This window comes from Alligator sinensis, unplaced genomic scaffold (assembly GCF_000455745.1).
Source record: "Alligator sinensis unplaced genomic scaffold, ASM45574v1 scaffold181_1, whole genome shotgun sequence".
Lineage (NCBI taxonomy): Eukaryota > Metazoa > Chordata > Crocodylia > Alligatoridae > Alligator > Alligator sinensis.
The window spans coordinates 1,544,731-1,567,179 of NW_005842022.1; the positions used below are offsets into that span (position 1 = coordinate 1,544,731).

Consider the following 22,449-nt stretch of genomic DNA (forward strand, 5'->3'; position numbering starts at 1 on the left):
ATGTTGTAAGGTGTGTGCACCCATGCATGCTCCTGCCTATAGATCTTTGTGGAAGCTGCAGACTTTCACTAGCTGTTCCCAGCTAACTTTCAAAGCAGCAGTTCCTCAGGACAATGTGGTGTTATATTTAGAAGTGCAGACTGGTCACCTGATGGTGCCCTGATTTAAGAATGATCAGGTCTAAGCTCCCCATTCATTTCCTGAACCACCCAGAGTAGCAATTGCCGAGATCAAGTGTCAATATCCCAAGCCTGACTCTAGTAATTAAACCTTTCTTAATGAGATTGCTCCCCACCCGCCACACCCTTTTCGATGTCTAACTTCCAGCCGGAACAGGCAATTAGCATAGGGAACACATGCATCCTGTGTGTACATTGCAGGCTCGATTGATTAAACTATTTCCACGCGATTTCTTCTTCTTCTTCTCTCTCCTGCATGCTCTCCTCCCCCCGGTGTTAATAAACCGGGAGAGCCGGTGGCCGGTCCTGATTTAGCTTTCCTGCCTGAATTGGCTCTGGTTTTTTCTCCTTACTCCAGTTCCCCTTGTGCAGTGCTGCGTGGCGCTGGCAGGCTGAGAGAGAGGGAGCTCCAGCCACACACAACCACCCGGAGCACGGAGAGGAGATCCACATCAAGGAGACCACATTTGCTACACAGGCTTGTGTGTGTGTGTGTGTGTGGTGGGGGTGGAAACAAAAGCACGGGTCGGGTCACACTCCTGTCTCCTCCTCGCCACCCGTACCTTACACAGGTCGGAATCCGCTTTCTTTTCCTTTGCTCTTTCGTGCTTGCCTGGGATCTGGGCGAGGGGGAGGGGAGGCGAGGGGGAAGGTTTAACTTTTACTTGACATTACCGGGTTATTGGCAGTGTTGCAGCCCGGCGGTCCCTCCCTCCCACAACCACCTCCAGTTAACTTTGTCCCAAAGGCTGTGCTAAAAACGCGTGCCCGGGCCTGGGACAGAATAGATAGCAGAAAGTAAATAATCCCCACAATTAGCCGGAGGGGAGGGAGCAGGGTGGGGGTTGATTTTATGGTCGCTAGCGATCTGCTTAGTTAGCTTTCGCTGTTTAGGGGCGATTGAAGGCCAGAGCACCAAGGACACACGCTGGATGCAGAAGTCTGGAGGCTCTAGGGGAGAATTGCAGGCGCCGGATCGGTGCAGAGAGGCGGCCAGAGAGAGCCATGCGTGCCACAGCCTCCTGATCCAACCTTAACAAGGGGGGGGAGCCCAAAAGCAAGCTAGCAAGACGCCGGGCGGTGGAAAGTATTCCTGTCTGCTTTTGTCTCGAAAGGCAGCGCACTGGAAGATGGAGATGGATGTGAAGGGAGTTTCTCCGTGCCCGGAGCCCATCCCCCACGCGCAGGGGGCCGGAGGCTGTCAGCAGCAGCAGCAGCGGCAGCAGGATGAGCAGCCGGGGGAAAGTGCAAGTGCCAGCAGTGCCAGCGATCACCCGGGGAAGAGGCCAAACAGCGAGAGAGAAGATAAAAAGGTAGGTCTGCCGCCTCCAACGCCGGGCATCGCCCAGCCCAGCCCAGCCGTCTCCGTTGTGTTGAATCAACTCTGCTGCCTTGTGCTCAGCTGGAAAATGACGAGAGGGGTGGGGCCCCCTTCTGCGGGGAAGGACGGGGAGAATGACTTTGGGAAGTGCGAGCCCCCGGGCTCTCCTCCTCCTCTGCGCCAGGTGCTTTCCTCGGGTGCAGGCAAAGGAGAGAGGGGCAAGGGGCCGAGGTGTGGAGGGACAGGGGAGAGGAGGACCTGCCCTGCCCTGCCCATCCATCTCCACCTGCCGTGCATTGTTCTATGGACAGTGCCGTGGAAGTGCCTTTGGCTGAAGGGGAATGCAAAATGATGAACCCCTTGCACTAAAAGTTTCCCCCGACTTGCCGCATTTGGTAGGTGTTGAGAGCCTCTTCTCCCCTAGCATGGGTTTTTTTCGACTTGAGGGTAAGGGGCGAGTTACCTGTGAGGAAAACAGCCCCTTCAACCCTGCTGTGTCATTGTAGACTAGGGGACAGCTGCTTACTACTGTAACGAGGGAAAGCCTTCGGGTGACTGAGTTCAACCAGAAATGGGTCAGATTGCATTCTTTTGGCGCTTATATATCTTCTGCTAAATGAATCCTAAAGGACAGTGAATGGAACAGAAAATATTGTCGTAATAATAATATAACGTTAGCAGCGTGCAGCCATCAGTGCTTTTGTCTGTAGGCATCGTCTTCATTTCCATTAATTTTTCTCAGCGTGAGTTGACTAAACGGAAGGCTACAAATGTGTGTGTGTACGTCTGTAACAGACACACACTGCTGACAAATGCGTAAGTTTTAGTATTAGGATGAATTTTGCCAAGAGTAATCCACATGTGTTCAATGGCTGCAAACAGGACTAAAATGTTATTGAAGTCTGGGTAATTTGTATATGACTAGATATTGCACGCACCATTTTTAATCACATTTTAAATGAAAAGAGAATGTTGCATTGTGCTGGAAGTGAGTCATGTTTCATAAAGTATTTTACTGTGGCATAGTTAGCTTTGTTTTAGAAATGTGAGCGAGAACAGTTAGACAATGAAGAAATGTTAATCAGAAATGCAATAAATTAATTCACTAGCTAAGTCAGGCCACATATTTCTATAATCAAAGATGGATCATCCTGATACATATTTAAAAAAAATGTTCTGTCTTTTATTGGAGACTATTAGCTCACAATATTTACATGTTTTGTACCTCATACTTTTTGATTTTTTTGACCATCTTGTAAACTTAATACTATTGTTGTAATTAAATAAAGAGTTTCAAACACCAATCATATGAACATGGCTTTAAAAAGTGGATAGAATATATCTATTCCTAAAATACTAAATGGTGGCTTTAAATATTCTAATATTTGTAGACAGCATTTCTGTCTCCCTCGAGTTTATGAATATTTAATTATGTCATGACTGCACATTACTGTACTACATGGAAATGGCTGGGTATGTTCAGTTTTAGGAACCATTTCTTTGCATTATGTTGCTTAACAGAATTTTAAATGTATTCTTGCAGTAATACTTTTCAAAAGGATTAAAATACAGAGTTGATGCTGTCATTTACATACGTGTTGACTGCCAGTGCCTTGAGCATTTCAAAATCCTGCCATCAGCAGAAATCTGTGCTCAATAGTTACTTTTTGATGCGCCTTGCAGCCTGCCTAATGTTCTACCAATGGTGGGTGACAGGAAGGCAAATAGAACATATAACTGCAGGTAAAATAGCCAGATCTTTTCTAGCACTTATATTATAACTAATTAACATGTAGGATTTCACTAATGCTCTGTCTTTTATATTTGTTAGCAATTTTGGCATAGAAACAAAATATAATTAAAATTGCACTTGTAGCCTTTCAAATGTATTATGGTATAAACTTACCTTACCTTGCATCAGTTCTTCTGATCCCATTGTTGCTAAAGGTATTTCAGTGCCTTCAGGTTATATGTGTGGAGAGTCTTGCGCTATTTCTAATCTCACTAACTATAGTTCCTGCTACACGTTAACTGGTTAACTGGTTAATTGTGCAATACATTTAGACCAGCCATATGTGCAAAGTAATTGTCACATGCTAAAAAATTCTGTCCAGTTATGAAAAGAGCCAATCAGCTATAAAGTTACTGCTTGAAATGTGTAAGGACTCTATAGCTGTTTTTTATCCAGTGTTAATTTGAACAAGTAGCAGGGCCCTATGTATCTTTTCTATATGCTTTCCCAGGACAATCTGAATTATTCCGTAGTGCCAAAATCTTTGGGATGTTGATGTCTAATAAACCAATTGTTCCAAAAATGCAGGGGGAAATCATTAAATAAAAGAATACAATATATTGACATGTACATATTAAAAGAATATTTTTTCTGAAATAAAAAACAAACCAAGACTCAAATATTGATGGAAAAATCATCTAAAGTCCTTTTAATTGGATAGAAATAAAATAATTGCTTATTTAACCATTAATCGGATGTCAAAGATATTGTAAATAAATCCTGCCCCTCTTGTGGATATGTTAAAGATTATAACAATGAGATTTTAAAGCACGTGCATAATTTACTTAAAATTATCTAAATGTTTGGATTCCAGGGTATCTCAAAATTTGACATTTAGGATATTACTCAAATAATAAAAAACATTATGTTTAAGGTTTAAGCCCACTTCTGTGGAAGGCAGTGGGACTTTTGCTTCCACCCTTGTGGCAGCTACATCAAAACCCAGGCAGCAGCAAAGCTACCTTTTCAGTATCTGTAATAAAGCACTTTCAAATCACTTACCTACTAAGAGAAACATATTTTAATTCCTTAAGGACCCTCATTACAAAGGTATCACAAAGTGTTTTTCATTGGATCTATGCATTTTCTAGCCCATCAGATGTCCTTTACACACTTAGGTTAAGCCTATGTTCATGAAAACATGCTTTTAAAGATAATGAGTCGTGCCACTGGTTTTACTGAGACTATTCACATACTTAAAGTTAAGCACATACTTACATGTTTTACTTGGGTCAAAGCCTGAGTCACATAGGGGCTTTTAAAACACAACTATATTAGAAATTATGTTTTATTATTTTAACACAATGCAAACCAATACCTCTGATCTTTGTGGAAAATTATGAAGTATTGATTCTATTATTTATGTAATATAATTTACTTGGTGAGCAAAGACATAGTTGTCATTTATATGATGACAAAATTAGGGACAAATGTTGCTATAGTATGAGCTTAATAAGGTGTTATTTTATATCAACACCATTTCATCACTTAGAGTAAAATATTAGCATTGGAAAACAATTTCCAATACTCCTACAGGCCTTTCTGTTTCAAATAAAATAATGTGGGACTATCTCCATAATCAGGAACCTTTCACAACACTCTAGATTGGCAAACAGTAATTTTGGAGTGTACAGTACATAATGTCATTGTCTGCACATTTTAACCAGCAAATGCAGATGAGGTTTAGAATTGATTATGTGCTATTTTTAGACTGGTGTCTTGATCGTGGCCTTTTCCTTGGCACTGTGTTACCTGGTGTGGATGCATAATTTTTTACAGAGGTTTCTTTTCACTTTGTAATGGAGGAATAGCATCTTTCAAAGCATTTATTTAGCCTTTGAGGAATCTTTTTGGTAATAACAAATTATGACCCTACACATATCTCTTTTAGCACAGACACTATGACCAATATTCTTCACTTTCAGTGCCTTAAGTTATGCACCTGGATTTTGGCATCTACATAAAAACACACATCTGCAGAAATCAGAATAACTTCCATCCAAATCTATGGGTGTTCAGTGCCTTTGAAAATCAGTTCACCTGCTACCTACCTACATATAAATTTTAGTAATCTAACTTTACATCTAAACTGAAAAAAATTCTTCTCTTTAATTTTTTTAGACATTGAGGGAAACACCTCCATAAACCATATTTTCCAAATGTGCACTAAAGAATTCAGTGCATCTTCAAGCACACCTTCAATTTTCACTTTGTACCCAGGCCATTGTGAAATAGCTGCAAAGTGAAACATTTTCTCTGTATTTGCTTGAAAATGAGTACATCACAGTTACAGCAAAAATAAATCTACTTAGGCTACCTATATTATATTGCAACTCAAAAGTACTTCTACCAATGTTTGATATGCCCATTTTTACGTATTTTGTTATTTGGATGCCATTTCCCAGCATGCTTTTCTACCTCAAAGGTATGTGAGAATGTTGCTAATCTGCAATCTCTGAGGGGAAACAACCGTGAATGCTTTGAGCATACTGGTGAATTCATTCAGAATTATTCTATTCTTTTCTATTCTATACGTATATGTGTGTGTATAGGTATATGTGTGTGTGTAGGTATATGTGTGTGTGTAGGTATATGTGTGTGTGTGTATATGTATGTGTGTGTATAGATATATATAACATATATATATATATATATATATAAGCTCTTTCTTATACTCTGTTTATCATCATAGTATCAGAGTAGCTTACATTAGTGCTTTAAGCAATGTTACTAACATTTGTCATGTGCTGTTTGTTGTTTCACGCTCTTTTTATGGGGAAAGGCACATGCAGGGTGATAGAACATTGCCTTGATATTTTATTTTTAGTATGGAATTTTTAAATGATTTTTTTATTTTTAAACCTACATTTTGCTATGTGCTTATCTTAGACAAGGTCAAAGAAATATGCCTTTCACTTGAAACAAAATGTGGAGAGGTTTGTAGTGGCCCTTAGTTCCTGGGGGAGTTCACGCCATAGTCTCTGACTGGCCCTTGAGAAGGTTCTGTCTCCCACAGAGCTGAGTTTGACGTTATTGTGTCCATTGTAGACAGTTCCATTGTGCCAGAGGTGGGAAGTTGTCAAATTAATCTTCATCCTGGTTCTTCAGATACCTAAGCCTACATCTTTGTGTGTCCTAAAGATAAGGACCAAGACCTTGAATTTGAATCAAAATTCTGTAGAAAAGTCTATGGAAAATCAGTGTAGAGAACAGTTTGGATACAGTTTGGGTAGCCTTTGTGACTGACTAGGTGCACTGCAGCAGTCTATACTACTTAGAGTTCCCTAAGCGCTAAAGGCTTCATGCCCAGATTGCTGAAGTCCAGTTGAGAAGTGATGAAGGCAGGAATAACTGGGGCCAGGTATTCATCTGATATTATGAAGTTTCCTAGCCAAATAGAAATGCTACAAAAGTATTACTTGAGTATATTGCTCTTTCAGAGCTTAGCATTAGCCAGGAATTCATGAGCCATGGACAACTGTGGGTGTGCAGTTTCAACTAAGTTAGTCTAATAAAAGATATCACATCTACCCAAAAAACCTTGCCTACCTAGTTTCAACTAAAGAAGACCACACCATGGTTATGTACTGTTCCAATGTCCACAGCATCATCTTTGGCTTGCTTGGATTCTGTTTTATTTAACTGTTCTTCATTTTGAGCTGGTTTACTCCAAGCCCAGAGACATCTTCATAGCAGTAACATAGTTGTGTGGTGAACAGTAGGTAGTTCATTTGTCTTATGGATATTGCTGGCATTTGAGTCTATATTGTGGATGCTGAAAATTATCAGGGAAAGAATTCATCCTTGGATGACTCCTCAAGTCAGAGTCTAATGGCAGAGATGTGTTTTCCAATTATGACTTGTTTAAGTACATCCCTCCAGGAAGGAATTAAGCCACTTCCATGCATTCCTCTGGATATCTGCCATTTCTCTCAGAAATCTGAAGAGAAATTATTTTAGAAATCCTGAAAATACCAGAGCCTTTAAATAGTTTCATTTTCTCCATAATGTCTCCCTTTTTATATACTAAAGCATACTTTTGCACATGGTATCATAGGGCTCCAGTGTCTGCTAGGATTCCTGCAGGGAGCTAATTGGAAAAAAGCTAGTTTGTTGAGCCAAAAATGTTTGTTTAAAGCATCTCAGTTTCCATGAACGTCTGCTGTATCCAGGATAAGGTTTGGGTGGAACCTTATTGTTTTTTCTGTCAGACCAGAATTGTGCGCTTCTAGGATCTAGGGCTTGGGACAGTCTACCTGGCAGATCTGTTCTGAACCTTGGATCCTTGGAAGTGCGGAGTCTCTGATTTTGGCAGCCTGCTTGCAGTTCTACTCCAGAACCAGGGACCTGGGAGCTGAAGGTCCTCTGCCCTAGAGTAGTCTGCATAGCAGGTCTGTCCTGCAACCAGGGTCCTTGCAAGGTGTGGCTCCACAGGCTCAGAGCAGTTCATTTGGTGAGACTCCAGGATTTGAGGCTCTGAAGAAGACCTGCCAGCTAGATCTCCAGGGCTGAATAGTATGAAATTCCAGGAAGCATGGGTTCTAAGTGGGAGCTGGCACCCAGGCCTGCATCGCAGAGTTTGGGAGCCCTGTGTAGCTCAGGTAACTCTGGTATATACTCCCCTTCTCCAATTGAAGGGAATTGTTAGCTGACAGGTGTGCTGTGGGGAAACTGCAGACCACTCAGTTTCCCTCCTCCCTATAGACCCAGGCCAGGACAGTCAGGGGACTTAACTATATACAAATTTATTTACATTAACTTATCACAAGGAAAAGAGACCTGGATATAAACATATGTACAATATATCTATCTAAACAAATAATATAAACAATACCCTCTGGGTAAATGCTATAAAACCTTTCACCAGTGCTCCAGATACAGGTAAGTATTTGATGTGAAACATAAACCTCAAAATAAACATAGATAGCCAACAGATAAACTATAGATAAGTATGGGTGAACAATAAATAAGCCTCAAATAAATACAAATAAACAACAGGTGAAATAATAGCAATGGGGAGTCCCAGCAGAGCTCTAGGACCCTACTCATCTACTAATTTACAAACATGAGAGTTTCACAAAATATAAGGCATGACATCACACCACTTATGGCACAAGAACCCCAAAGATAAACTTAATCTCACGGGTAAACCCCAATGCCCTTGGGCTTTTCGCAAGCCCTACAAGGAAGCTGGTAACTTTAGGGGGGCCCTCCCAGTGGGACCTCCACTTTCAGGAGCCCTTAACTATTCCCTGTGGGAATTCTCTTTTCCCTTCTACTCATGGCTCTCAGGCCTGGAAGGTGGCCCTTGTCCTCTGCGCCAAGCTGCTTTCTTGCCTGCGGTGGACTTACGGGGGGGTTGCTGTCCCCTGGTACAGGGCTCTGCTCTTCAGGGCTTCTGGGGCCTCTGGTTCAACCCTGTCTGCTGGCTCAGTAGCCCAAGCACTGTCTGGCTCCCTGGACTCAACCTCTTGCTATGGGTCGGAGGCCAGGGCTGTCTCATGCAGCACCAGGTTCGGTCCCCTCCCAGACCCTCTGTACAGCACCTCCTGCACCGAGCTCCCAGCCTCGTTCCGGGGGTTGAGGACCTGAGCCACCCAAGCGCTCCAAAGATCCTGCTCTGTTCACCGGCCCATGCACCATGTCTCTGGCCACACACCAGAGGTTGCAGACCTGAGCCACCTCACACAGCTCCCAGGGTCTGGACACTACACTGCACACCGAGAGCCTAGCTGCTGGAGCCGTCTGCCATTCCCCACTGATAGAAGTCTTCAGGGGTGCTTCTGGGTTACTGCTTCACCTGTTGAGCAGCTCTCCTCAGCTCTTCTAAGCCTCTCTCTTCTCTGTCCTGGATGTTCCCCTCATGCTGGGCATGCAGCACCTTTTATACTCCCCAGGGCTCCGCCCCTGAAGTCTTCTGGACCTGAGTGTTGCAGTCTTCAATCAGGTTGGGGGTGGGGAGGAGCTCGTCTCCCCCTCCCCTCAGGAAAGGGGCATGACTTAACTCTTCTTGCTGCCTCCTGATTGGTGGATGGGCTCCACCAATCAAAACAGCAAGATTTCAAGCCTGGGACTCAATCCAACCTCCAAAAGGCAAGCCTGCTACACCTGAGAATCCTGACTGGAGCAAGGGCTCTCAGAGCTTCCAGGGTCCCTGAGGCAGACCTGGGATTCAAAGCTTGTAATTCCTGTATGGTGCTGGTGTCCTTGAACCACAGATCTGGGAGATTTCTGAAGCTGCTATGTAAAATTGATATATTGATCAATTTTACCTCTGCTGTTAGCTCTGGGAAATTAAAAAAAATTGGATTCAGACTGAAAAAAAGATTAGGAATAAATGAAATTTCCCATGAACTGGAAGCCCTGCTTTTTGGCCAGCTCTCCTTCTTCTATCATTCCCATGTGTTTAATATACTCTACAACTCACATAAATTTATCATGTACGTCTTGACTTGTAGTGGAATCTAAAATTGGCCTTAATTGTGTATTGCAGTGAGAATATACAAAATCTTTTACCAGTGATTATTACTCCTAGTACCTCTTCAAAGTGCTGAGTTAGTAGCTTTTCATTGTTACTAGTTTTATCGATTGTTTTGAGTTGCCATTTCTACTTGACGGTATGATGAAATCTGATGCTGGCATGCCCAGGAACAGTGAAAGAATACATATTTTGAATTTGTTCACTTATAAATGGTATGTATATGGCTCAGCAAGAGAAGCATAAGGTCCTACATGATTTCTACATTATAATTTAACCATAAGATAGCAGTTTGAGATGGGAAGGGACTCAACATCTAAGATCTTTCCAGGTGAGATAGTAAAGCAGCACACAGGATAGACTTGGTGGAACTCCCATGGAGGCTTTGTAAATTCCTATACAGCACTGAGCACTACAGCACTCAGCACTACTATTTAAAATGATTCTCCCCTTAAATAAAAAGCAAGAGAAATGTTTTGGTGAGGAGTGAACAGCTTTTTAAATTTTTCAGCCAAATGATCAATAACTGGATGAAGCTTGAAAGCCCAATCACAGTCTGAATGGTTCATGGGGCAAGCATAGAAATATTTTAGGGAAAGCACAAACATTCATTGCAATGTAGGGATTTCATTAAAAGTAGGTTCTTTCTAGTCCCCCTCATTACAGAGTGAAATGAGGTGCATGTATGAATGATTATGTAACACATCCAGAGCCATAAACAATTTACCTACATGTATTCATAGATTCATAGTTTGTAAGGCTGGAAGGGACCTTGGAAAATCATCGGGTCCAGCCCCATGCACCAAGCAGGAAAGATAACTGGGGGTTAGGAGACCCCAGCAAGGTGACTGTCTAGTCTCCTCTTGAAGATTTTCAGGGTAGGTGATTGCACCACCTCTGGAGGAAGCTTGTTCCACAGTCTGGACACCATGACTTTGAAGATTTTTTTCCTAATGTTGAGCCTGAATCAATCTTCGAGGAGTTTGTAGCCATTATTCCTGGTTTTCCCCTTGGGTGCCCTGGTGAACAGTTGTTCACTGAGCTCTTGATGTATTCCCCTGATGTAGCGGTAAGCTGCTACCAGGTCCCCTCTCAGCCTTCTTTTCTGCAGGCTGAAGAGTCCCAGATCCCTCAGCCTTCCTCATATGGCATGCCGTGTAAGACTCTGATCATACGGATGGCTCTTCTTTGGACTCTCTCAAGCTTGTCCACGTCCTTGTTAAAGTGTGGTGCCCAGAACTGGACACAGTACTCCAGCTGCGGTCTCATCAGTGCTGAGTAGAGCAGAAGAATCACCTCCTTGGTTTTGCTGGAGATGTATCGATTGATGCAAGCCAGAGTATTATTTGCACTACTGGCTACAGCATTGCATTGCCAGCTCATATTTATACTGTGGTCTATTATTATCCCCAGGTCCCTTACATCTGTGGTGCTAGTCAGTTTGGTGCTGCCAGGCCTGTGGTATGTTGGGGATTGATCATCCTGAGGCGGAAAACTTAACATTTCTTGATGTTGACCTTCATCAGGTTCTGGTCCGCCCAACTTGCTAGCCTGTCTAAGTCCATCTGTATCTGTAGGCTGTCTTCAAGTGTGACCATGCTCCCCCGTAACTTGGTGTCGTCCATGAACTTGGCCAGTGAGCTCTTCACCCCCACATCCAAATAGTTAATAAAAATGTTGAAAAGGACTGGACCGAGTACTGACCCCTGTGGGACACCACTGCCCACTTCTCACCAAGATGACACAGATCCGTTCACGACAACTCTCTGAGTCCTATCCTGCAGCCAGTTTCTCACCCACCTGGCTGTCTTGGAGTTAAGTCCACAATCCCCCAATTTTTTCATGAGGACATTGTGGGATACTAGATCAAAGGCCTTTTGGAAGTCAAGGTCAACCTGCTGTCTCGTGTCCAGGTGGCAAGTTACCTGGTCATAGAAGGAGATGAGGTTGATAAGGCAAGACTTGTCTGTGACAAAACCATGCTGGCTGTCATTCAGAATCTTACCTTCTGCAAGCTTATTGTAGATAGACTCCTTGATGAACTTTTCTAGGATTTTCCCTAGGATGGAAGTTAGGCTGATTGGCCTATAGTTACCCAGGTCCTCCCTTCTACCCTTCTTGTCAATGGGCACAACTTTGGCCATCTTCCAGTCCCCAGGGACTTCTCCAGAGTGCCATGAGCTGTGAAAGCGTTTCGCTAGGAGTTCCAAAATGACTTTGTCCAGCTCCTTCAGCACTCTTGGATGAAGATCATTTGGTCCCGCTGACTTGTATATGTCTAATTTTTTTAATTGGTCATATACCAATTCTACGGCAATATTAGGAAGGAGATTATTCCTACCATTCTCATCCTCTACTCTACCTGGCATGGTTTTCCCCTTGGTGAAGTAGTCATTCATGAATTCAGCTTTCTCTTGGGTACTGGTAACTAGCTCTCCTGACTCGCTGAGTAATGGCCCCACACTCCCATTTGTTTTCCTCCTGTTCCTTATGCACCTAAAGAAGGACTTATTGTTGTCCTTGATTACCCTTGCTAATCTAAGTTCAGTCACCGCTTTAGCCTGTTTTATCTGTTCCCTGCAAATGCAGGCCACTGTGAAATACTCCTCCTCGGGGCCCGCCCTAAGCTTCCATTGTTTATAATCCTCTTTGTTTTTTCTTAAGAGGACTGTGATTTCCCTGTTTAGCCAAGAGGGCTTCCCAGTTACTTTTTCTCTGCATGGGAATGGACTTCCTTTGTGCTTCAAGGATCATATCCTTAAGGAACAATGACTCTTTGTGTACATGTTTCACCTTTGTTCCCTGGTCCCACACCACTTGCCCCACTAGTGACCTAAGCTTGTTGAAATTTGCATTTTTGAAGTCCAAGACTTCAGTCCTGGTATCCACTTTGTCTGCCTTATGTTGGACAATGAACATCATGGTTTCATGGTCACTGTTGCCCACACTTTCCACTATATTTAAGTTGGTCACGAGGTTGTCTCCTTTGGCCAGGACCAAGTCCAGCAGAGCATCACCTCTGGTTGGCCCATGCACCTCCTGAGTCAGGAAGAGCTCCTTGACACAGGAGCATAATTTACTTGCATAATCATGGTTGCTAGCTGAACAGCACACTTGAAGCTTCAGAGATGAACCCAAAGTGTTTTGTTCAAAAAAAAAAATGGCCCTAGCATTTCAACTAAAGGAGAATTCCTATTTGCTATTGTAAAATTTTTAGGGCTTTTTCCTTTGGGGCCGTGCCACCAAAAAGAGCATAGTCATGCAAAACATGTCCTCAAGAGTTTAGTATTTGAAATAGTTTCTATCACAGATTTGAGTGTCAGTTTGTAACAAATCGGTGCCTTCAAACAGTCAGTATCAATTCAGCTGGGAAGACCAATATCCATGTTGTTACAAAATATTTTCACTGAATTGCCACACACTGTGTATTTTTAGATCATCTCTGTGGCAAACACTCACTATTCCAGATTGTTTCCATGATGCAGGGATATTTTTCATTGTGCTAAGATGGGGTTGGCCCTGCCAATCAGAGTGCTGGGGTTCTGTGTAGTTACTGACACACAAACTCTTCATTTTTGATTCAGTTACACATTTTCCTGCAGTGTGATTGGTTGTGGGAACCTCATTCCTGTAATGACTGTAATTATTTCCCAGTAGCTGTACATCATGTGAATCCCTCTGCTGATTTGCTGCCAGCCATAATTACCCAATCAGCGATTAGGCATTTGTATAATCATAATACAGTTATTTTCCAGTAATGTAGTTCTCAGGAAAGACAACCAAAAAGTGACTGTGAAACTGTTTAAAGTGGAACAAAGAGCAATAACTTGTAGTACAGTAGTGCCCAAATGCCTGAGTCAAGCTGCTAGCACTCTGGATGTTGTACAAAAATAAAAAAAAAGGACAATACATCTGCTTCAAAGACTTGGGCTAGGGACAGACATTCAAAAAGCCTGAGCCTGAATTGATTCATTTGTTAGTCTAACCTAGCTAGGCTAAATCAGTTTTGTAACCAGACAGACATCGCAGAAATGGAGGCGCATACCTGCAGTGGCTCAGGCTAGAAGCCAGGGGGTGCTAAATAGAGCAGCTCTCCTTTTCTTCCACAGCACTGAGCTGAAGGGCGGTGGGGCCAGGCAGGACACAGCAGGATGCTCTGATTAGCCCAGTAGGGAATTGATAAATGTGTTTATCACCCCTAACTCACCCCATTAAGAAAACAACAGAGGGTCATTACCGGCTATCTGTTGATTCTATCTGTTGATTCACCATGGACCATAGCCAGCATGTTGTCTGCTAGCTAATACACAGACACCTCCTCAGCAAGGCAGAGGGGAGTGGGGAATTCCTACTTAGCAGGGAGTGGTGAGGGGGAGTGTGGTGAGCAGCCTGTCTACTCTTAAACCAGCAAGGGGTCTTGGACAGACATTGCATAAACTGGTTTAAGTCAAATCAGTTACGTGTGATACTACATTCAACCAGGTTTATCTGAAACCGGTTTCAGCCATTTTCAAACTGATTTATGAATACTGAACATCTGTTTTGTTACAGGTTTAAACCAGTTTCTGATCACTTAAACCGGTTTATGCATTATGTCTGTCCCTAGCCATGAAGTCTCTACTTCATTTACCTTCTTCCCTTTTTTGCTTTTTCATTCTATACTCCCACTTCTATTCCTCTCTTCACAAGTCTACAATGGTTCTGCCCCATAATAGTTATGATATATTAGTATATACACCATTTACTCCTTGTTGGTAAGCTTTGTCTATAGTGTGAAAGTGCATTATATCAGAAACACTGTTAATTACCACATTTGAACTAGCACAACATAAACACAATTTGATCCTTAATGTGGACAAGGACAATCATTTTAACAAATATTAAAGCAGCCCTAGTGAACTAATGCAATGCAATAGTTATCCAATAGATAATCATGTTATCATGTTTTTAACATGACTGCTATTTTCATTAAAAATTCCATTCCATTTCAGTTTAGCAATACTTCCTGTTAAAAGGCCAGCCTTGTAATGGGCACAGTGCATAACTTAAAAACAGTGATTTGCTGAATAAGGGTTACGGGATCAGGGCTGAAAGCCTGAGTTAATAAACAAATTGTTCTTTAGTTCCAGAGTTAATTTTTAATAAGCACCTGGCCTACAGAAATTTCTCTTTTAAAAAGCATCAACTATGATAGAAATACCATTTGTAACAACTGAAAATAGTGAATCATGGATACATATAAAATGCTGAAACAAGAGTTGTGTCCACATTAGCTCTAGGTCACCCAGATATGACTACTATTTTTGATTTAATAGTGCAGAAAGGATTGGAACTTCTGTCTCTTCTATTAACATGATCCAGCTTAAAAACCCATCCAGATTAAATCCATCCAGATTAAAATTTGCATTTATCAAGACTAAGACTTTCAAAATCAGAAGTGGTGCAAGCACTTACTCTGGATACCTTTAAGAAGTGCTTGGATGCTTATCTTGTTGGGGTGATCTGACCCCAGCTGACTTCCTGCCCCTTGGGCAGGGGGCTGGACTGGATGGTTTTGCAAGGTCCCTTCCAGCCCTAATATCTATGAAGTCTATAAGGTTAATTTCTATCAACAACTGCAGCACGCACCGTTAACACCTCCCCTTTACCATTAACTATTAATTGTCTTCTCACAGAGGTGATTAGTAGATCTGTACTCACTGCCAGACTTCTTCGGCAGAAAATCTCCCTCTGAATCCAAGTCTAACGTAATTAAAAAATTCCCCAGAAAAATAGTTGATGAGTTACAGTTATAAATATATATCAAATTATTGTTTGTTATTCTTATAACTATTTTATCACTTAGAGCATCATTTGTTTATAGTAAATTAAAAAGTGTTCTTTATATCACAAAGTAGGCATACTGTATTTACTTGCATAATAGCTATGCATGTGTAATGGCTACATTCCTGAATTTTGCCCCAAAATTTTGGAAAAAAAAATCCCCATAATGACCATACCCAAGTGTCTAAAGAAACAGATTTGAAAGATTTAAAAGATGCAAACTGTTGAAGAATAGAAAGCACCCATGTGGGAAAGGCATACAGTAGCCCACACTGGTGGTGGTGGTGGAGAATCAGTGGGCCCGCATGCCTGCTGTTGACCGTTCGTCCTGCCTTCAGCTCTCCTTAATTGCCTGCCATGTCTTTGACGTTAAGTTTGTTCTTATGGGAAGGTCTATGGCTGCCCTGTGAGGCAAGCAGATCTATCTGTCTTCCCCGTAATGCCTGGGCATCCTTTGCCACTCACACTACTGCTTCTTTAAGGAGATGCCTTCATGAGTTTCTGGGTCCTTATCAGGGTTGCACTTGACATAGCTCGACCCCTTTTTGCTTTCTGGTCCTGCTCTCTGACTTGGTCTAGTGTTCAAGCCCCAGCCTTCAGGGGCTTTGCCATTTCTTACTTACAGTTCCCCTGGCTGGGGTATGACTTTCCTGTCACAATCTATGTACCGCTCCCTTACAGCCACAACCTGATCCTCTGGTTGCCAACAGAAATGTAAACACCAGCCTGTTGCCTTTGGAAACAAAATCCTTTTAACTTCAGGTTATTACTTTCTCCCTCCACTATGAGTTTCCCTGGCTGTGTCTTTTTTGCTCTCCAGTCCTCCTTAGACACCAAGCAGTTTGTTTTTCACTGCAGCCTTGCCCTGGTAGCCTGCTAAGTCAAAATGCTCCTTCTGTTGTAGCCTGCTAAGTCAAACTGCTCCTTCTCACCCTCTTCCTACATAGGAGGGAGCTTATATGACTCAGTGCACTTCTTCCAGCTTCCTGATTGACCCCTCCATCCCAGGGTCATCAATAAACTCCTTATCTGCCAGATCCTCTGACCTTTACTCACGGTGGGTGTCTTAGTAACAGGAGGAGGGGTTCCTTATTACGCGTACCACATGGTACTTTCGTCCTCTCTGCATTCAGTCTTTTTTGTAAGATAGTGCAAGACAGGGAAGTAGAGATGGACATTAGAACACAGAATTATAAGTTCAGGTTAGAACTGTTACTTCTGCAGTCTTACTCTAAATTGCATGTAACAGCCACACTATTTTTGAGCAGAAAAGTTTTTAAAAAAAAGCACAGCAGTTACATAATGCAGTAACACAGAACAGATTACTATAAACACCGGATGGGAAGTAGGCATGGGGAGGGGGTAAAGTATAAAACAATGACCATCTATTCTTCAGATATATTAATATTCAAACACAGTGGAATCAAGGCCAGGGAGGAGGCCATCATGGGAAAGCTAACTCAAGGCAGTAAGCTTTGAGTAGAAATTTGAAGGAAGCATTATTAAATCTACATTGGAGTCAAGAGAACTTTATTAAATGGATGTCATGTCCATGTAGAATTCAGAAAGTATATTTCAGTCATACAGAATTTGCAAAATGCATATCTTGGCCTTTCAGACATTAAAACGTTACCCAATACTGCATTTTTAATTTTATCAGTTTTGTCTTGAAGACATGCAGAACTTTTAATAACTGATTGGTTCCCACCCATCTCCCAGTGCTCCATATCTAATAAAAGGAAATAGTCAGTCTTTGCCAAAACCAACTGAGAAAAAACATTTAGTTATGAGGAGGTTTTTTTGAGATATTACAAGCCAAAAAATAAATAGGAAACTGTCCAAGAAACAAAAACTTCTTTACCTTTTGACCCATCTTACCTCCCACATGCTGCATATGAGATTCAGTCCTGGCCTAATAGATTTTGTACAGCTCGATTCCAGTTTGGGAAACTAATAGCATGTGTGTGTGTAAACTGAGTTTATAATTGGAGGCAAATTTACTGGTTTCTTGGTATGATCTCAGAGGTTGTCATGTGCATGATATTTTCCAAGCTATTTAACAGTCGTTTATGTATGTGGAAGCAGGCCTAAGGGAAGAAGAAGAAAAGTAGAGGGTTTGAGGAGAGAAGGAACCCACAGCAGAATACCAGGAGGAGGTGCTAGCATGAATATTGAACCTACTCCACCTACCTCCTCTAGAGGATATTGTCACTAGATTTATGACCCAGATAGCTTGTTCTGGGCAGACCCAAAAACCTTCAGACTGACCATGACCTCTCCATTCAATAATAGGCAAATTTATTGATAGACAGTGATAGCAGATAAGAATAATGCAAACAATTCTACATCTACCAGTCCCAGGTTCACACAGGGAAGGTACCATCTGGCCAGCATGCAAGCTTCACCCTGAGGTTCTGTCTTGAATGTCAGATATCAACAACCTGGAGATTGGAGGCCAAGGTCCACCCCCGCCCAGTGGGGTGGGTGAGATGGGCTGGTACTGTGTCTTCTGTCCATGGTAGCCTCAGGTTCTCCTCTCCAGGGGCCCTTTTCTACTCTGAAATCCCTCCTTTTGTATTCTTTCTCTCCCTCTGATGACTCCTCGTTCCTGGGCATCGTTGATTGGTCGCCCTGGGTTCGCCATACTGTCCGTGTTCTGTCATGTCAGCATATTCCTTTGTTTCACAAACCCATCACACACACACATCCTAATTTGGGCTTTTACAAGGCCTCCTAATTTGGTCTGTTTACCAAAACTGGAAATCCCAAGGGCCCTGCAGTTGGGCACTGTGACTTGGTGCCAATGCTGCAGAGTCCCTTATCTCTGTTATGAAACAGTGTTCATGTCTTCAATAACCCAGCCTGCTGGTTTTAGACACAGTGGGAATTAAAGGAAACTCTGTCACAAACAGGCTTTTAGGAATCAAGTAACCGTTGCCATTGCCATTGCCCTTGCCCTGGCCTATTGTTCTAATGCACTTTACCTACAAACCAATTCCCAAGAACAAACCTCTAAATAACATTTCCTAGCCATCACTGGTGAGATACAAAGGTAGGGATATGTTATTTTCATCCTCTGTGGGGCCTATACCAATTGGACTCAGGGTTTGGGGCCAAGATATCTGTTTCCTGAATGTATTTAGAGAACAGGGTCCTCAGAGAAGAGAAACAGATGAAGCATTATCTTTATGATGAACTGTGGTATGGGGACTAGAACATCAGAGGAAAAATATTCATGTTATGTTAGGGTCAGTCAAGGTCATTAGGACTGTGGAAATATTGGCAAAAGGGTCCTGCCACATGAGGACCAGCAGCATTACTCATGTCAGCCAGTCAGCCTCTCCTACATATGAATTTGAATCCTTCCCATGAAAGCTAGGGAACATGCAAGGAACAGCATTTCCTCCACTCAGCCCTTTTTGCATGTCCTTTTGAACTGCCTTATGGCACACCTAAATCAATTTCTGTGCATATTTCTTAGGTATGATAATTGCTACATTTGTTTTCTTACAAAACAGACAGAACCAATAACATACCTAAGGCAAGTGGGGCTCTAGCATCAGGCTCCAACTGAGAATGGGTGCCAGCAGCATCCTGTAGTGCTGCACTCCACTCAACAGCATCTCTGCCTAAGGCAGAAAAATTGCTAATTACACCTCTTGACAAAACCCACAATGTTCTCTGAGATACCATTTTTTTTATCTGTCCATGGATTACAGGATTAATTCACAGCTCCAGGAGTCACTTCCACTTATGCAGCCTACCACATCTTTCATAGCTGAACCATTGCCGTTCTCAAGACATAGATGGAGTTTCTTGATGGCTCCAATGGTACATTGTTCAATAACTTCAGCAAGATTAGTTTGTGTACTCTGGCCTGCTGTGGACTCTGTGCTTTGGCATGTGTCGTGGAATGTCTTCTGTTGCTAAGGCTGCGATTGCCATTACTACCCAGAATGAACCCAACGAGGAACACAGAACTTCAGTGATGAGTTTCAGGATCACAGAAAATGTGAGGATTCACTGAGGAGAACATTGGAGGTGAGTTGTGAAATTATAAAGGCAGAAGTGCTTTAAATTGGTGTGGGTGCAAATGAAAAGAAAATGTCTATATTTCAAACAGTAAAAGGAGAAAATACTCATTTTCTGTTTTCCAGTGGGGTTGATTATATGATAAAGGTACATATATTTAAAGGTAAAAAACACTAGTGCAGGATTTAGGCATAGGCAAGAAGAATGGGAATCAAGCTTGAAAGTCAAAACAATAACCCTCCCCCCACAAACACAATTTTGGGATTTAATGATAAAAGCCAGGTGCAAAATTAAGGCAAAATAAGATCAGGAGGGGTATGCCTTCTCTTCTGAGCTTTTTTGTTACCAGTTATAAGACTGGCCAGGAAGGTGCCTCTAGAGCAGGGCACTGTGACAGCTTCCTAGTATCAGAGACTAATGACAGGAGTCATCGCTAGCAAATCTTTGTACTTTCCTGATATCCTCCCCTATCTAGGTTAACGATGCCATCAAAACATGGAGGTCACTGGGGGGCAATGTCACCTCAGTGTCTAGATGTCCCCTCTGGCACATAAGATGTATTCCAATCCTATTGAGAAACCAACATCTGCAAGTGTTGCCCTGTAGTTATTTATTGTGTATTGTCCAGAAATTAACTGTGGTGCAGTTTGTGCTACTTCATTATTCCTAAAAGGGCCTGTAAAACCTTTTTGTGCCTCAGACTAGGATCATGTGCTTTAGGTTGCCTTACAGGGAGGAATCAGCACTGGTTGCATGGCAGGTATACAGGCCTTTGGGTTGCAAAGATTCCATTATGGGGAGGTTTGGGCTGTAACAATGAGAGGAACCTTTTGCCTGACATCATCAATGGACTCTGAAGTGTTGTTTGATGTGGGGTGATGGAGGGAGAATGGAAAATAAATTTGTCACAATTCTGATTCTATTCCCCTTTTCTGCAGTTGGGTGTGGTGGTCCTTGGTGTGGTGATGATACAAGAAAATGTTTGCTGACCACAGAAGCTTGTGAGGGGAGAACAGACTAGTTAGCTTTACTGGAAATCATCTCACCATAACAATATATACATTCAAAATGATTATTATCATCATACTGACACAGATGAAGTGCATGGATGTTTAACTGGCTCCACCTGGTCATGTCCATGTTGTCCAGGCTAATTACTCCCAGTCTTCTTCAAATTGTCTGACAGTATGTGACCAGCTTGCCCATGTCTTTAGTTCCTCCAGAGTTGTAGGATGTCTCTCCATAGTGCTATGACAAATTTTAGCTTTTTGGAGAATAGTGAATTTACAACAGTCATTGTCAAATAGTTATCTATATGAAGAACGAGTTATCATTATATGTCTTGTTATACCTCATAATCTTGCATCTAGCAACATGCAAGTGGCTATCCCTGCCCTGGAGTCAATCAATGCATACAAACATAACTTTCCTACTTGTCAAGTGGTAACTTGATGAAATGCACTACAGGGTTTTCAATAAGCAATATGTAAGTTATTTTACGGTAGTAAATAGCAATTAAACTTAACATGAATTAAAACAAGGGCTAGGGAAACCTAATAGATTAGTTTGTCAAGAACAAATGGTTGTAATCATTCTTGGTACTTGAACAACCTGATGCCTTGTATAAATTCAAGCCATACTGTCACAATAAATATACAGGAGGACATACCGTGAAGTAACCTGTTGCCAAGGCATGGGATTCTTTGGGAGCTGGTTGGCTATTTAAGGGACCCAGCTGTCCTTACCACGATAAAGAACATTTTTTAGAGACCTTTTCCTACCTTTGCTTCTTTGTGGTTCCATCTTGGTACATGCAGACTACATTGTTGTAAGTTCTAGCTCCCAGGTTCAAGTAAGAATTTCCACACTTCTGGGAACAGTTCACTTTTTTCATATTCTAGAAAGGAAACTTACATGGAGCACCTCAAGTATACTGTCTGCATAACCTGGGTGGCAGTGGAAGTCCACCAGCTTTAACATTGTGACAACTCCCTCCCCACCTGTTATAGAGCACAACAGTGCTGCTAGACATGACCTATAATACAAATAATAATAATGAAACAAAAAATATTATTCTAACTCAGAAATGTAATTAAGACATACAAATGGAGTGCTATGTCTTTGAGTTGTTATTGACTTTATAGAGTACAGTATGTTTAAATTTTAAAATACCCCTTGAATTATATTCTGTACTTTGTCAAGAACATTCTTTTGATTTGGTGATAGTGTGATATGGAAGTGGAGTATATCTTACTAAAATGTATTTGCAGTTGATAATTCATAAAAAGTACTAGGGTAGTGACTGAATAACGAGTTTGAAGTACTTTGAAAAAAAAACCATAATCTGAAGATGAAACTGTCACCAGAAACCACATTCTCTTAAAGTGATATGTTTAAAGAGACATTCCATTATAAAAATATATTTCTGATTCAAATACTCTCTTTTCTCATAGAGGGGTTACTTAACAATGCCAAATATTGATATTACTGTTTGCCCGTGTAATATTTATGTGAACAGTATCTTTATCTTATTGCTGTGTGCAGTAGCATCTGTATGAAAAAACACTTTTGTAATAAATACTAGATGTATTTTTATCAGCAGCTGATGGTGATATTCTTAAGACAGGGCCAGAAATCTTTGAACTACAAACTACAAAAAAACATCAGATTGGACACCTCGCAGTGGACGAAACCCTAACTTTGACCGCTACATTGACTAGTTCAGGGAAAGAATGAACAATGAAATAATCAGCAACACACGCCACCACAACAACCTCTCTCTACCAGAGAAAAAGGCCATAGAATCTCTAAGATCTAACCACCA

The 22,449-nt window shown here is 41.8% G+C and overlaps 1 protein-coding gene across 8 annotated transcripts in view; it reads left to right on the plus strand.

Annotated features, from left to right (window-relative positions):
* Positions 1 to 453: 453 nt before the first annotated feature.
* The window catches only part of LOC112550049, a 330,470-nt gene continuing 308,474 nt past the window's right edge, over positions 454 to 22,449 (plus strand). For 2 of the 8 annotated variants that reach the window (XR_003093713.1, XM_025202366.1), the window contains exon 1: positions 987 to 1,492. Coding sequence is in view for 6 of the 8 variants with exons in the window: in XM_025202366.1 (XP_025058151.1) it covers positions 1,310 to 1,492 (183 nt within the window). In the remaining 2 variants the exon portion in view is untranslated. The other 6 variants (XM_025202363.1, XM_025202364.1, XM_025202360.1 and 3 more) reach the window with 6 other exon arrangements.